This window comes from Vanacampus margaritifer, chromosome 13, assembly GCF_051991255.1.
Source record: "Vanacampus margaritifer isolate UIUO_Vmar chromosome 13, RoL_Vmar_1.0, whole genome shotgun sequence".
In the NCBI taxonomy this organism is placed as follows: Eukaryota; Metazoa; Chordata; class Actinopteri; order Syngnathiformes; family Syngnathidae; genus Vanacampus; species Vanacampus margaritifer.
Window position 1 is genome coordinate 16,756,500 of NC_135444.1, and position 12,013 is coordinate 16,768,512.

General features: G+C 41.4%; 3 protein-coding genes across 6 annotated transcripts; 1 reads left to right on the top strand and 2 right to left on the bottom strand.

Moving 5' to 3' along the window:
• Positions 1 to 559: 559 nt before the first annotated feature.
• On the bottom strand, positions 560 to 4,843 carry LOC144062763 (torsin-1A-interacting protein 2-like). The gene is made up of 7 exons (XM_077584455.1): positions 4,637 to 4,843; positions 4,131 to 4,224; positions 3,983 to 4,033; positions 3,471 to 3,665; positions 2,791 to 2,943; positions 2,557 to 2,715; positions 560 to 2,042 (listed from the first exon to the last, which is right to left on the bottom strand). The coding sequence occupies exons 2-7, from the start codon at positions 4,180 to 4,182 to the stop codon at positions 1,279 to 1,281; spliced, it is 1,374 nt and encodes a 457-aa protein (XP_077440581.1). The 5' UTR covers positions 4,183 to 4,224; positions 4,637 to 4,843; the 3' UTR covers positions 560 to 1,278.
• LOC144062762 (uncharacterized) lies at positions 3,518 to 8,433 on the top strand. 4 transcript variants are annotated; one of them, XM_077584454.1, is made up of 8 exons: positions 3,518 to 3,681; positions 5,167 to 5,310; positions 5,414 to 5,584; positions 5,816 to 5,914; positions 5,987 to 6,126; positions 6,208 to 6,304; positions 6,388 to 6,441; positions 6,524 to 8,433. In XM_077584454.1, the coding sequence occupies exons 2-8, from the start codon at positions 5,268 to 5,270 to the stop codon at positions 7,312 to 7,314; spliced, it is 1,395 nt and encodes a 464-aa protein (XP_077440580.1). In that variant the 5' UTR covers positions 3,518 to 3,681; positions 5,167 to 5,267; the 3' UTR covers positions 7,315 to 8,433. The 4 variants fall into 4 exon arrangements, with proteins under 4 accessions (XP_077440580.1, XP_077440577.1, XP_077440578.1 ...); XM_077584451.1 differs by lacking the exon at positions 3,518 to 3,681 and adding an exon at positions 4,833 to 4,980; XM_077584452.1 differs by lacking the exon at positions 3,518 to 3,681 and adding an exon at positions 4,833 to 4,980 and having other exon boundaries at positions 5,987 to 6,121; positions 6,209 to 6,304.
• Positions 8,434 to 9,582: 1,149 nt separating this feature from the next.
• LOC144062664 (chemokine XC receptor 1-like) lies at positions 9,583 to 11,974 on the bottom strand. The gene is made up of 2 exons (XM_077584266.1): positions 11,383 to 11,974; positions 9,583 to 11,167 (listed from the first exon to the last, which is right to left on the bottom strand). The coding sequence occupies exons 1-2, from the start codon at positions 11,429 to 11,431 to the stop codon at positions 10,152 to 10,154; spliced, it is 1,065 nt and encodes a 354-aa protein (XP_077440392.1). The 5' UTR covers positions 11,432 to 11,974; the 3' UTR covers positions 9,583 to 10,151.
• Positions 11,975 to 12,013: the final 39 nt, after the last annotated feature.

Genomic DNA, 12,013 nt, shown 5'->3' on the forward strand with positions numbered 1-12,013 from the left:
ACTAAATTGTTTTTAATTAATGTATCTCAAGAAATAATTGATCGACAATTGTGAACACTGGATTAAAAAAACTATTTTAATAAATGACTTAAATTTTGAATGGTTTATTAAATGTAGCTATTATAAGTGAAATATTATGAGCATAATTTTATTACTAAAGGAAACTACGTGTTGCATTATTTTAGTATTTATTTCAAAAATTGGATAAAATATTTTTTAAATCATTCAGCTCATGAAATAATTGGTTTATTTTAAATGCTAAAATAAAATACTCAAATTTAAAAAAAGAAAAATTACATAAAATTTAGAAATATATATAATTTATTACATAATGGTTAAATTACTTCAAAAATAATGTGCATGAGTTATTACCCGCATGAATTATTATTTTAACTACCAGTATACAACATACAAATGGTACCCCCCATCATATCGTAATGTATCGTAACCTGCCCCGTCTGTCTGTTATTAAAAACACAAATTTGCCCAACCCGGTCTCTGCCTAATGCTGCCCTCTATATGGCACTGGCATACACTGCAACGAAACGTACAAGCCTCCTCAGAATTGTCAACTTTATTGAAGGCACATGTACACTTAAAAGCAGTACAATACTGTCTTCCTGGATTATGACATCGGAAGTTCGGTTAAGGCACACCATAGTGTGGTGCCACAGGAGGGTTGAAAATTGCATTAAAGAGACATAGTGTTGTGTTTGCTACGTTTCAAGCATTGATCAGAGAACAAAACATGATTAAAAAAAATATATACTGTATATAAATAACCTAAAAGATTGGTAAAACAATTTTTTTTTCCCTGTAGTGATCCTGCACAGAGCTGCTACTTAATTCAATCAGAATATTAAAATGTGTATTTTGGACTATACAAGACTTCTATATTATACCTTTAGCAGAGGAAAATATTTTTTTTTTAATCTGTTGAGCTTCTTGAAACTTCTTTTCATGCTCAACAAAATCAAGCCAACCACTACACCGGAATCAGTCATATTTTGCATTATTGTGACCGTAGAAGTTATTTTTCTGAGCAGTATGTCAAAAAGATATTTAATTGATTTCATGAAGATTTTTTTAAATGTTTGAAAATTAAAACCATTGGATTAAAACAAATGTTTTCCTTCATTTCCCCAATTGGTCAGCCTTGGCGGAGCTGCGCTCAACTGGACTTTAATCACTGTCCATAAAATGTCACTACCTTATCAGCAAACCTGTCAAAAATTCCGCCACCAACCTCAAAGATGCAGTCAAAAATAATCCGAATGTTCACGAGCAGCTTTCATGCTCTGTCCATGCTTCAGCAACAACAGGAAGGATGAGGTGTGAAATGCGGCTCCACAGTCCGCCGTACTTGTCCAGGTCCATCCTGTCAAAGGCCAGGGGCCGGCCGTGTGAGAGGAACTTCCCCTGGAGGTGGTCGTTTACCATTTCCTCCACGGCGCTCAAAGAAGTCCCGGCGGGGATCTCATCCTCTCCCTCCAGCAACACGGTGAAGATGAGGAACGTCTTCTTGTACGCCGCATTCTCGTGGTCGCAGTAGCGGTAAAAAATGAGGGTGGAGCCCGGGGGCAGCTGCTCAAAGCGGTGAATCACCGCCACGGGTTTGTCCCCTTTGAAGGCCCCCTGCAGCTGGTCATCGATGTCCAGCTTCACCTGGTCGCTGTCCGCTCCGGCTTTGCTGGCGCCGTCTATGTGCAGCACGGAGGCGTTCAGGGCGGAGGAGAAGGCGGAGGCCAGGTCGCGGGCCAGGCATTGCAGCGTCCGGCGGCCCGCCACCCCCGCCGTCAGCATCACACTGACCGGCTCGCTGGGCCGTTGCGTCAGGAGGTGCCTCTTCAGGTGGATCCGGCTTCGGCTCCACAGTTCGGGCCGCTGGCGAGGGAAGCGAGACTTGATGCTGTCCAATTGCCTGAGGAAGATGTCGATCGGAGGCGTGGCGCTCTGAGGCGGAGGCTCGGGCCGAAGGAAGTGCTGCACGACGATGGCGACAAGTACTAACACTATGCCGATGCCCATCAGGTATTTGCTTGCTGTAAGGAGTAAGAGTTTTTTTTAAAACACTATTTATCATGGATGTATATTTTTCTTTTTGTGATAAAATATAGGACCGAACCGATATGGATTTTTTTGTTTTGTTTTGGTAAATTCTAATATTCGGAAGAATAAAATTCTGGTAACTGATTAATTGGCAGATTACTGTAAAATCCCATCATGAATAACAGTGTGTAAAAAACAAACAAAACTCATATTTAGTCAACAGCAAGTGACAAAATGGCTGCTCCCAGAAATGGATTTAAAAAAGTGTTAATTTTGATAAAGAAAGACAATATTAATTAGAATACCATGTTTAGATTATTGGGAGCGCAAAGAACATATTGTAAAGAAAATGTTGGCTTGACTTGACCTTTAAGGTTGTAACAAGAAAAGAAAAAAATCTCCATCTATGTGGGGCCTTAGTCGAAATCAGCTTGAATCGACTCTAGTTTGCATGTGACCCTAATCAGGATAAACAGAACAGAAAATGGATGAATGACTTTGAGTTACCTCCAGATATTCCAGTAACTTCTAAATTGGCTGTTTCCTGAGAAGTCGGGCCGATGGTCTCAACTTTAGCCCGCAGATCGCCATCCATATGCTCCTCTGTTGAGGCTTTCCGCGGCACCTGTGTGACCTCTTCTTCCACAGGATTCCAAATGCTGGATTCTGTTCAAAATGATTACGTTGGTGGATATGTACATATATAAAACGTGAGAGAAATATCAAATGTGCTGTTCGCACCTTTTTGATCATCACAGTTTGTGTCGTTAAGGACCAGAGGGTCTTCCTGGAGACTTCCTATGGGGCCGTCTACATGATCGGGGTTTGCGTTGTGCTCTGTTGCTGGCGTCGTGTCTTCCGGTGCCTCCTCGTCCCCTGGTTGGTCCTCACCAGCTACAGCGGAGAAAAAATGTAAGTACAGCGGTGCCCTGGCTTAGGTGTTTAATTTATTCCATGATCAAACTTGTAACTAAAATCACTCGTTAAAACTGCAGTATTATTAGATGATTTTCAGAGGATATATAATATATTCTTGAAAATATCAATTTCTTTAACAGGTTATATCAGCGCAATTGATACTATCCATTAGCCCGTCTATGTAGTTTTGCATTCTTTGTTAGCATTAAGCTAGTGGACTTTCCTAAGGCAGTCGTGTAGTTGTTTTTAAATACACAATTGGCCAATATTGTTCTTTATTTAGTTTGACAGAAACATCTACTGAGAGTGTCAATAAACACCTTAAGGCCTCTTTTCTAAAGAATTGTTCCCCATCTGCTAAACTCCTGCCTGTTCACTTCTGAAGTCCATGCTGCCAACATCTAGCACATGTATCTTCAAACTACATTAGACCGCTTAGAAGTTGAGGTCATCTGAGAGCATATTAAACAAGTTACTTATCATTTAAAGCAGGAAATACTCACCAGCTAACAATTCTTCTTTCCTTGTCGGCTCCTCGTCTCTCTGTGCCAATGAGCAATCATAGTCAGACTCATCAGTATTTCCATTGAGCTCAAGCGAATAGTTGGCGCTGTTCTCCACATCCGCCTCATCCAACAACTGGCCTTGCGTTGACTCATCAGTCAGAGTGATGGTCCTCTCCTTGGGCTGATCACCATCTGCAGCACAAACAAGGTGAGGCCATATGACAAAACCGGTCAATTACCATAAATTGGGACCAGCTCGTGGGGGGGGGGGGCACTGGGTTCCCACTAATTAGGAAAACTATATTTAGCAAAATGGAGTTGTATTATGAATCTTTTGTTTCTATGAGGGTCCGTCACAACAATGCTTCATGTGAAACTGGTCGCAAAAAAAAAAGTTGGGGACTGCTGATTTACAGTATTGTTTTTTACACATCAGAGATTCAAATGGCATTTTTTTTAAAAATATAGTTGCAAGTTAATTGGTGACAATAAAACCTCAACCATTTTACCTGAACAATGTTGCAATGATTCATTAGACTGATCGTCCTCTGCCTTGATACCTGACAACATGACACATTAGGTACACGATTAAACACCAGTATACCTGGTACGTTTCCATTAAAGGTTTAACATCTGTAGTGCATTGCATTGCATTACCTGCTGCTGCTTCTTGATGGAAATTGACAGCCGGGTCTGGTGGGTCTTCCATGACTGGTTGGGAGCTTCACTCAAACAAGCCCAATAAGTGGTCCTTTGTAGCATAAAATTGGACAAACCTGTGTCATGTTATGACGGCACCAACTTGTACGTTGATCCACCTGGGGACAACTGCTATTCAAAGTGTCCAGAGTCCAAGACGATTTGTCCAAACGTGTTACGTGCACCCTCAAGATGATATAGATCGATAATGTATTAAAGCTAGCAAACCCATATGTAAAATCTATGCAAAAAAGAAAAAAAATAGTCCGACTGAATTATTTCACCGACACAAGTACGATCAGAAAATGCGACAAAATGAAACTAAACCAGTTAGCACATTAGCAAATCTATGCTAACAGCAGATCTGCAATGACAAGCAAGCCGCCTTGTCGTGGAAACCCTGAATCGAGCACATGACTACATAAATAACAAAGTAACAAAGGCAGATAAATTTAGAAACTCACCCCCAATCACATCACCGTGACATACGACCAACAACGTAGTCTTGTTTCGGCGTTTCTCTCGCTGACAGGTCTTTATTTTTTTCAAGTGGAACTGTTCTACGGGGACCGTGTTGCGAGAGGGAGGATTACACCTTGTGGAAGGTTTCTCTTCCGTTGTCTTCTCGCGTAATTCCTTACCCCGTAATTCCTGGCTCATCCGAGCACGATGTTTGATATCGTTATTTAATCCGTGTTTTATATATTTTTTTCGGTCAAATTAAAACCGTAAATGGATACGGAAGTTCCTGAAGATACGGTCCCACGAGCTCCGAGGAGGTCGACGCGACGGCAGTCAACGGGAAGAAGTAAGTGTAACAGACTGAGACAGTGAAATGAGATTAGCATTCGATGCTAGGCTAGCTCATTTTACTGTATTCTGATTTTGAGGAGTTTTGTTGAGCGGCTCCACGTCCACTGGCATGATTTAATTGTTGTTGAAGACACTAAATCCAATCATTCTCGCTAAATTAAAATTATCATTCCCTGTATAGCTGTAATTTATGAAGCTACCCCAAGGGCTCCAATAAAGAGGTCTAAAAGGGGAATACAAAAGCAGGCGGCGTCGTCGTCGTCTTCTTCTTCTGTCCCAAATATGAATGGATCCAGAAATGTGGAGACTGGCTCAGAAGATGAAGGTGAGGCGACTGTATTTTCTTGGCTTCAACGACAATTAAACTTGGTGTCATAGCATTCGCGCCGAAAGAAAAGTGTTTCAATTGTCCAAAACTCGTCTTCCAGCATCCCCGAGCAAGAAGAGTCGGCTGGAGGAAGAGGAATCGTCATTTGGCAGTGGTGATAAAAAGAAAATGGAGCTGCAGGAGTCACCAACACTAGAAGAAGATGAAGACCAAGGAATGGATATTGAGGAAGATTTGGTGGGCAGTCCGTATCAGCCAAAGGTAGCACTTGGTAAGTGCTTCAAATTGACACATGTAGAGTTTTTGTGATTATGCTTTTATGGTTGTTTTCAAATTTAGTTATGGGCGAAGAGACAAATAAATTTGCACCTTAATTTGTTTACACACTCATATTTTTTGCAAAAATGTTTTTGACTTGGACATTGTGGGACCTATTTTATTGTTTTTGAGTGGTTGATGTGCCACGTACGACCATTTATCTGTTTCTTTTCATCTAAAATAGGATCCTTAGGAGATGTGAATTTGTCCCCGTTTGTTGTTCTTGGCGAGCGCTGCCGTCCGAGTGAAAATACAGACAAACACTTTACGCAACCCAACGAAGGTACAACCCTTTTCTCTCTGTATTCAACTGCATAGATTTGAATGGTATGACAGTTTTGTTGTGTTTCTTCAGTCAAGGCATCATCAACTAAAGAAACTGCCACATTCAAGCAACCCAGCGCACCAACAAGACCATCAGAGAGTATACACAAAACCACCAGCATGGCCGAGTACAAGAAGAAGATGGAGGCTAAAGCCAAAGGCGTCGGTATGGTTAAAGTTACTAAATGTTCTTGAGAGTAAAATGAAGTTGCTTAATTTCAGGAACTGCACTCAAAATCTCCTCCATGTGTAGATACCTACAGAGTCAACCATCACAGCGTCCCAAGTGTGCGACACAGAGCCAATAACATACCAACCCAGAAGGAACCGGTCCCCCACAAGAAAAAAGGTGATTGGACTCTCAAGAGAATCCACCTGGTTGTTTAAATTGGGAAACAATGCTGCTATTTCAGTTTTATTTTCCTTTCTCAGAAATGAATAAGACACAAGGGGTTGCCAGGAGATGCGCTAGAGGATCATCACAAGGTAAAGATCAAGTTATTTCACTGGCATGAATTCATGTAGGGCTTACCTAAACATGCATGCGTGTGGTCCTTTTGTCTTTCAGGATCTCGTCATTATTTCCGCTGGTCGCTTGTGATCCTGCTGCTGCTCAGCTCGGCTGTGCTGCTGCTCTACAAGGACAAGTTGATCTCCCTCTACCGGAAGTCTGCAGAAGGAGCACGGCGTCCATCCAGGTCTGTGAGGCTCGAGCCCTTCGCGGATCTCTTGTCACAATTGGAGGCTCGCTTCCACAGTCAAAGACCCGAACTGTGGAAAAGGAGCAAGATCCACTTGGAGAAGCACCTGAAAAGCACCGAGCCCACAGAGCCCGTCAGTCTGATCCTGACGTCCGGGCGCGGCGCCGAAAAGACGCTGTCCTGCCTGTCCGAGGGCCTGGCGTCCGCCTACTCTTCGGCACTGGAGGCTTCCGTGCTCCAGATCGACGGAGCCGGCAAAGCCGGCCTGGAGAGCGATGGAGTGAAGCTGGACGTCGACCGGCAGCTGCAGGCGGCCTTTGACGGGAACCAAACGGCGGCCGTCATCCACCGCTTGGAGGAGCTGCCGCCCGGCTCCACGCTGCTTTTTTATCGCTACTGCGACCACGAAAACGCCGCCTACAAGGAGGTCTTCCTGTTGTTTACCGTGCTCCTGCCTCAGGAAGAGGTCGTCAGCAGGGAACTCGGGGTTGTCGAGGAGGCGGTTCAGGATTATCTGAAGGACCGGCTGGTGGGCGCAAGCAACCAAATGGCCTTTAACGAGATGGACACAAATAAGTTCAGCGGACTGTGGAGTCGCATCTCCCACCTCGTTCTGCCCGTGGTGGCCGAGGACGAAGTAGAGAAGAATGGATGCTGACAACACACATGGACTTTTCCACCAGGACCTGACCGGGTCCCTCCATGTAATGAATTTTACTTTCATCTCTCAGATTTTGTTTAAATTCTTCATTGCTATTGAAAAACGTACTTGACAAATATATACGTCGGCGGCAGTAAATGGTCAGGTTGAGATCGATGAATATAAACGTCAACGCCGGTGAGGGATTTACCCGTTGTATTGTTAAAGATCTGTAAGCAATTTGAGGGAAAACAAATGGGAACTAATAAATAGTTTAGATTTGTGGAAAAGTGTTAAATTGACCAAATTTGGACATAGATTTCCGCCTGACCATTTCTACTAGTTGTTATCAGTTTCAACAAAACTGAACTGCTCTGGTGTTTTCCTTCATTTCCAACCACACCTCAAAATTTGAAGAAAATCTCAAGAGGGACATTTTTTGAGTTCACATGGAATGATCCGATTGTCCATTAAGCGCTTATTTGTTGAACTCAAACTGCGGTCCGCTCTTACTTTTGATTTCACGGCATCAACGTCGAGCAATCTCGCTTACAACGTGTAACTTTTGGGGACTCATCAGGAAGCGTCCGTGTGCTCCTCTTTTGCTTTGGTGTGAAAATCCACATTTATTCATGTGCATCCAGCCTCACATAATTGAAACGTTTCTTTTTCAAGTCTCAATTCCTTTTTTCCTTCCTCTAGTGTACAAAGACGGGTTTGCACTGAAAATGTTGGACCTTTAATCAAGTAGCTGGCTTTTATTAAGAATACATTTTATATTTTTTGTTCATAATATTTTGTATCCTATAATACCTTGAAATTTGTTTTATATTTGTGTGTGAATATAGGATATACTGTAAGAATATTTCTTTTTTGCACTTGTGGTCTAGAAAATGATACATACACCAACACTGTACAGCTTTTACATCTAACGTGTGCCTTTAAGACTTGAGAGAAAGAAAGACTATGCAAAACAAATGAGTAATTAATTGAGGTTAATTGATTGATGTTGACCCCAAAAAATATTTTTCTTTTTGTGGTTTGTGCTTTTAAATGTCCCTCTTTTTTGTTTGATTTCACTTTTATTACTTTTTGACACCCTTGAATATATTGAATAAAGAATATTTTGATACGTTAGGAGTTTGCCGTTCAGCTCCATGTTAGAGAACAGCATGTTTATTAAAAAAAAAAAAAAGGAAAGAAACACTGCTGAAATATTTTGCATTCAAATGCAAAATTTAGAAGTGAAATTAAGATCACTGTAAAGGTTTTATTGCATTTTTGATTCACCCTGAATTAATCTTAAAAAAAAAACAAATCACTAACTTTATGAGTAGTGTATTTACACATTATATTTTAAAATAATAATAATAAAAAATGATATATATTTTCAATGTGACGCAAACCATAAGTCTACCTGAAGTTATGACTGATGTTTACTGCTCACTCTTGATCATTCGAAGGAGTACTTCGAGGCTACAACATATGTATTCTGATGACAGCAGTAATTCATAGACCTATAGAAGGAGGGGTTAAGAAATGCGCAAAAGTACAACTAAGAAAAAGAAGGAAGGTGTTAAAGATGCATGAAGAAGAGTCTAAGGGAAATTAATACTGTCCGAGCATGCGCCCCCATTTAATTTATTCCTTCTCTCCCAAACCATAACGATATAAGCAATAACTGAAGACACAGCATGTTGATGTCATGAGTTGTTTTTTACGCGATAAACGTGGAAGTGTTTTTTGTTTTTTTTTCAGCATGACGAGTCAATGGCAGTTTGATGCGCTGCTAAAAAAAATCAATAAAAAATATAGTGTCAAAACGTTGTACCATCTGTACTGGCATCAGGAAGACCAGTTCTTCATGTGAAAGAGGGTTGTTTTGTTTTGTTTGCATTTTTTGCAGAAGTCCTTTATTTAATTTACTTTGTTCGTCTTCAATGCAGGATTGTGCTAATTGCGTGAATGTGACGGCAACCAACTGAATTTCCTCTCCTTGTACACAATGAAGGTTCTGCTTTTTTATGTCAGTGGATATAGCCTGTTATTAATTTACAAATGTACAATTGTAAGGAAAAATCATTCAGACAATAAAATGTATTCCGACACAGTATATTTGGTAAGTACAGTCAAATCAAATAATTTGGCAGTAAGTTTACACAGGAACAAAAACAAGTGATATAGTCACTGAACGTATGTATCTTTCACACTGTTTTTTGTGAACAGTAATAACAGACCCCCCCCCCCCCCATCCACCCTGTTCATAAACAATTTAAGATTAGAACGTCCACACACAAAATTAAGACAACTGAGATTGTATTATATAAAGTAGATCAAAAAATGTAAAGCTAAGTGTCTTCATACCATTAGTGATTGCATTTTTCCACGTAACGCAGGTTGAAATATAAAGTACAGTAGTCGTTAATCTACTGTAACTGGTTCATTTTTATACAAATATACAATCAAAATTGACGTCTGTATAGGCTCGAGTAGTGTGTCGTTGGCGAACTTTTGATTTGAACAATTTCGAAGGAATGTACGAAATGGAATCAATTCATGAACTGATTCGTTTATTATTATTATTTTTAGTTTTCTTATTTTGGGGGGATGGCATTCCACTTTCGGCCACTAGGTGACAGCACATTAAATATAACTGTATTTTTTTATTCCGTGCCTCTGCTTTATGTATTACTTTCAATGGAACAGTACTGGGCCGTGAGTCGTGAGAGATTGCAAGGACGTAAGAACGGGCAAGATTGAGAAATGTCTGAAGAAGCATCTGTGGCTGGGTTTTTACTTTCAGCCAGGACCTGGATTTGAACCCATGATGATACTAACCATTAACCTTAGGCCATCTAATACATTGATCCCTGTGAAAGAAAGTTGTGCTTACTTCCCTGTTGTGTCTCAACAGGGCTTGATCCTCTGAACGTTTTATAGAACATTGTCTTCAGGTGACCCCTGAACCTCGCACCCACCAGTGCGTAGAAGACCGGGTTGAGGCAGCAGTGGGAGAAGGCGATGAGTCGGCACACGTAGAACGCATAATCCAGTCGGATACTTACGTTGCAGTCTTCAAAAGGCGGAACCAACTTGTTGGATAAAAGTCTCAGAAAGATCACCACATTGTACGGCACCCAACCCAGGAAGAAAGCAGCCACGATGCATAAGACGAGTTTCACCGCACGACTCTTTGTATGCGATCTGGTTCTCGTGATCCTGCCAAGTATTTTGCAATAGCAGAAAGCCATCACCGCAGAGGCCACCAAGAAGAAAATGTTCTGTTGGGAAACGCCAACCGTTGCCCAAAGGTTGTCTTTGTATTCACAGCCCAGGGAGTGTTTGTCCTTGTGGGGGATGGAGACGACGGTACTGAAGAGCAGCGAGGGGACGGCCGCCCCGACACCGACGACCCACAACAGGACGGAGACCAGCACCCCCGAGGTTACAGTTTTTGGTCTCAGGTCAGACAGCGGGCGGACCACGGTCAGATACCTGTAGACGGTCATGACGGTCAAGAAGAGGACGCTGCTGTAAAACCCGATGAAGAAGACAAAAGTGACGATTTTGCAAAGGGCCTCGTGGAACAGCCAGCCCCACATGTGATACATGGCCCAGAAGGGGAGACCGCTGGTGAAGACCAGGTCCGACACGGCTAGATTGAGAATGAGAATGTTGGTTAGAGACTTGAGGTTCTCGTACAAAGCCAGGACGACCAGGACCAGGAGGTTTCCGACGAGGCTCAGCGTGATCACCACCGAGAAGAAAACGGGAACCACAATGGAGCCGAATTGGACCACTTGGCCTTTTTCGCATACTTCATCTTCATAGTCGTAGTCATAGGGAGTGTCTGAGTCATTCATTGTTGTGCCTAGAAACAATTGCAGTTATGTTTTTGGACATGTGCATTCACAAGTTAACTCTTGGCAAAGGTTCTAGTGCATTTTAGGTTCACCCTGAAATTCACCACCAAAAAAAACAACATATAATTTCATCACTTTATGAGTAGTGTATCACACACAATATTTTGAAATAATTCACAAATTAAAATGTTCTTATAAATATAAAGCAAAACCATGAATCTACCTGATTTTTTTTCCCTGGCAGATGTAGATCGTTGTTGGCTCTTGGTCATTCTGAGTACTTAGAGGCTGCATCATCCCATGACAGCTGTATTTCCACTTCTGCTTTACTGGCCCAACCTGTTATGTTTTCATATTACTAACCTAGATAGTCACATCTAGAAGGAGGGAAGAAATGCACAAAATTGGGTTTATGGAAATCCATAGAGCGTTAAGGATGCATGAGTGTAAAGTGAGTCTGAGGGAGGGAATAATTAGTTGAAGCAGGTCTGGAAGGTAAAAATGCAAGCAATAAATCGAAGAGAAGGATGAAAAGAGGTCCGAATGGAAGGCAGGAAGGTAGGCTGTAATTTTGTTCCAACAAAGGAATCAAAGGGAACACAGGAGGTCAGGAAGGAAAATATGTCCAGAATAAATAAATAAAAAAGTACAAATAAATACGTAAATAAATAAATAAAAGTCAATTATTTAAATTATATTATATTTTTATAATTAGGTAAATTATAGCGTTTAATTAAATTGTGAGTAAACTTGTCATTTTCGATTGTAGTTAAACTGTCAAAACTAGGACAGACAAGTGTTCAGTGTTGCTTGTTGCCAGCGATCACATGACGCCAGTGTTTACACTCGGACGA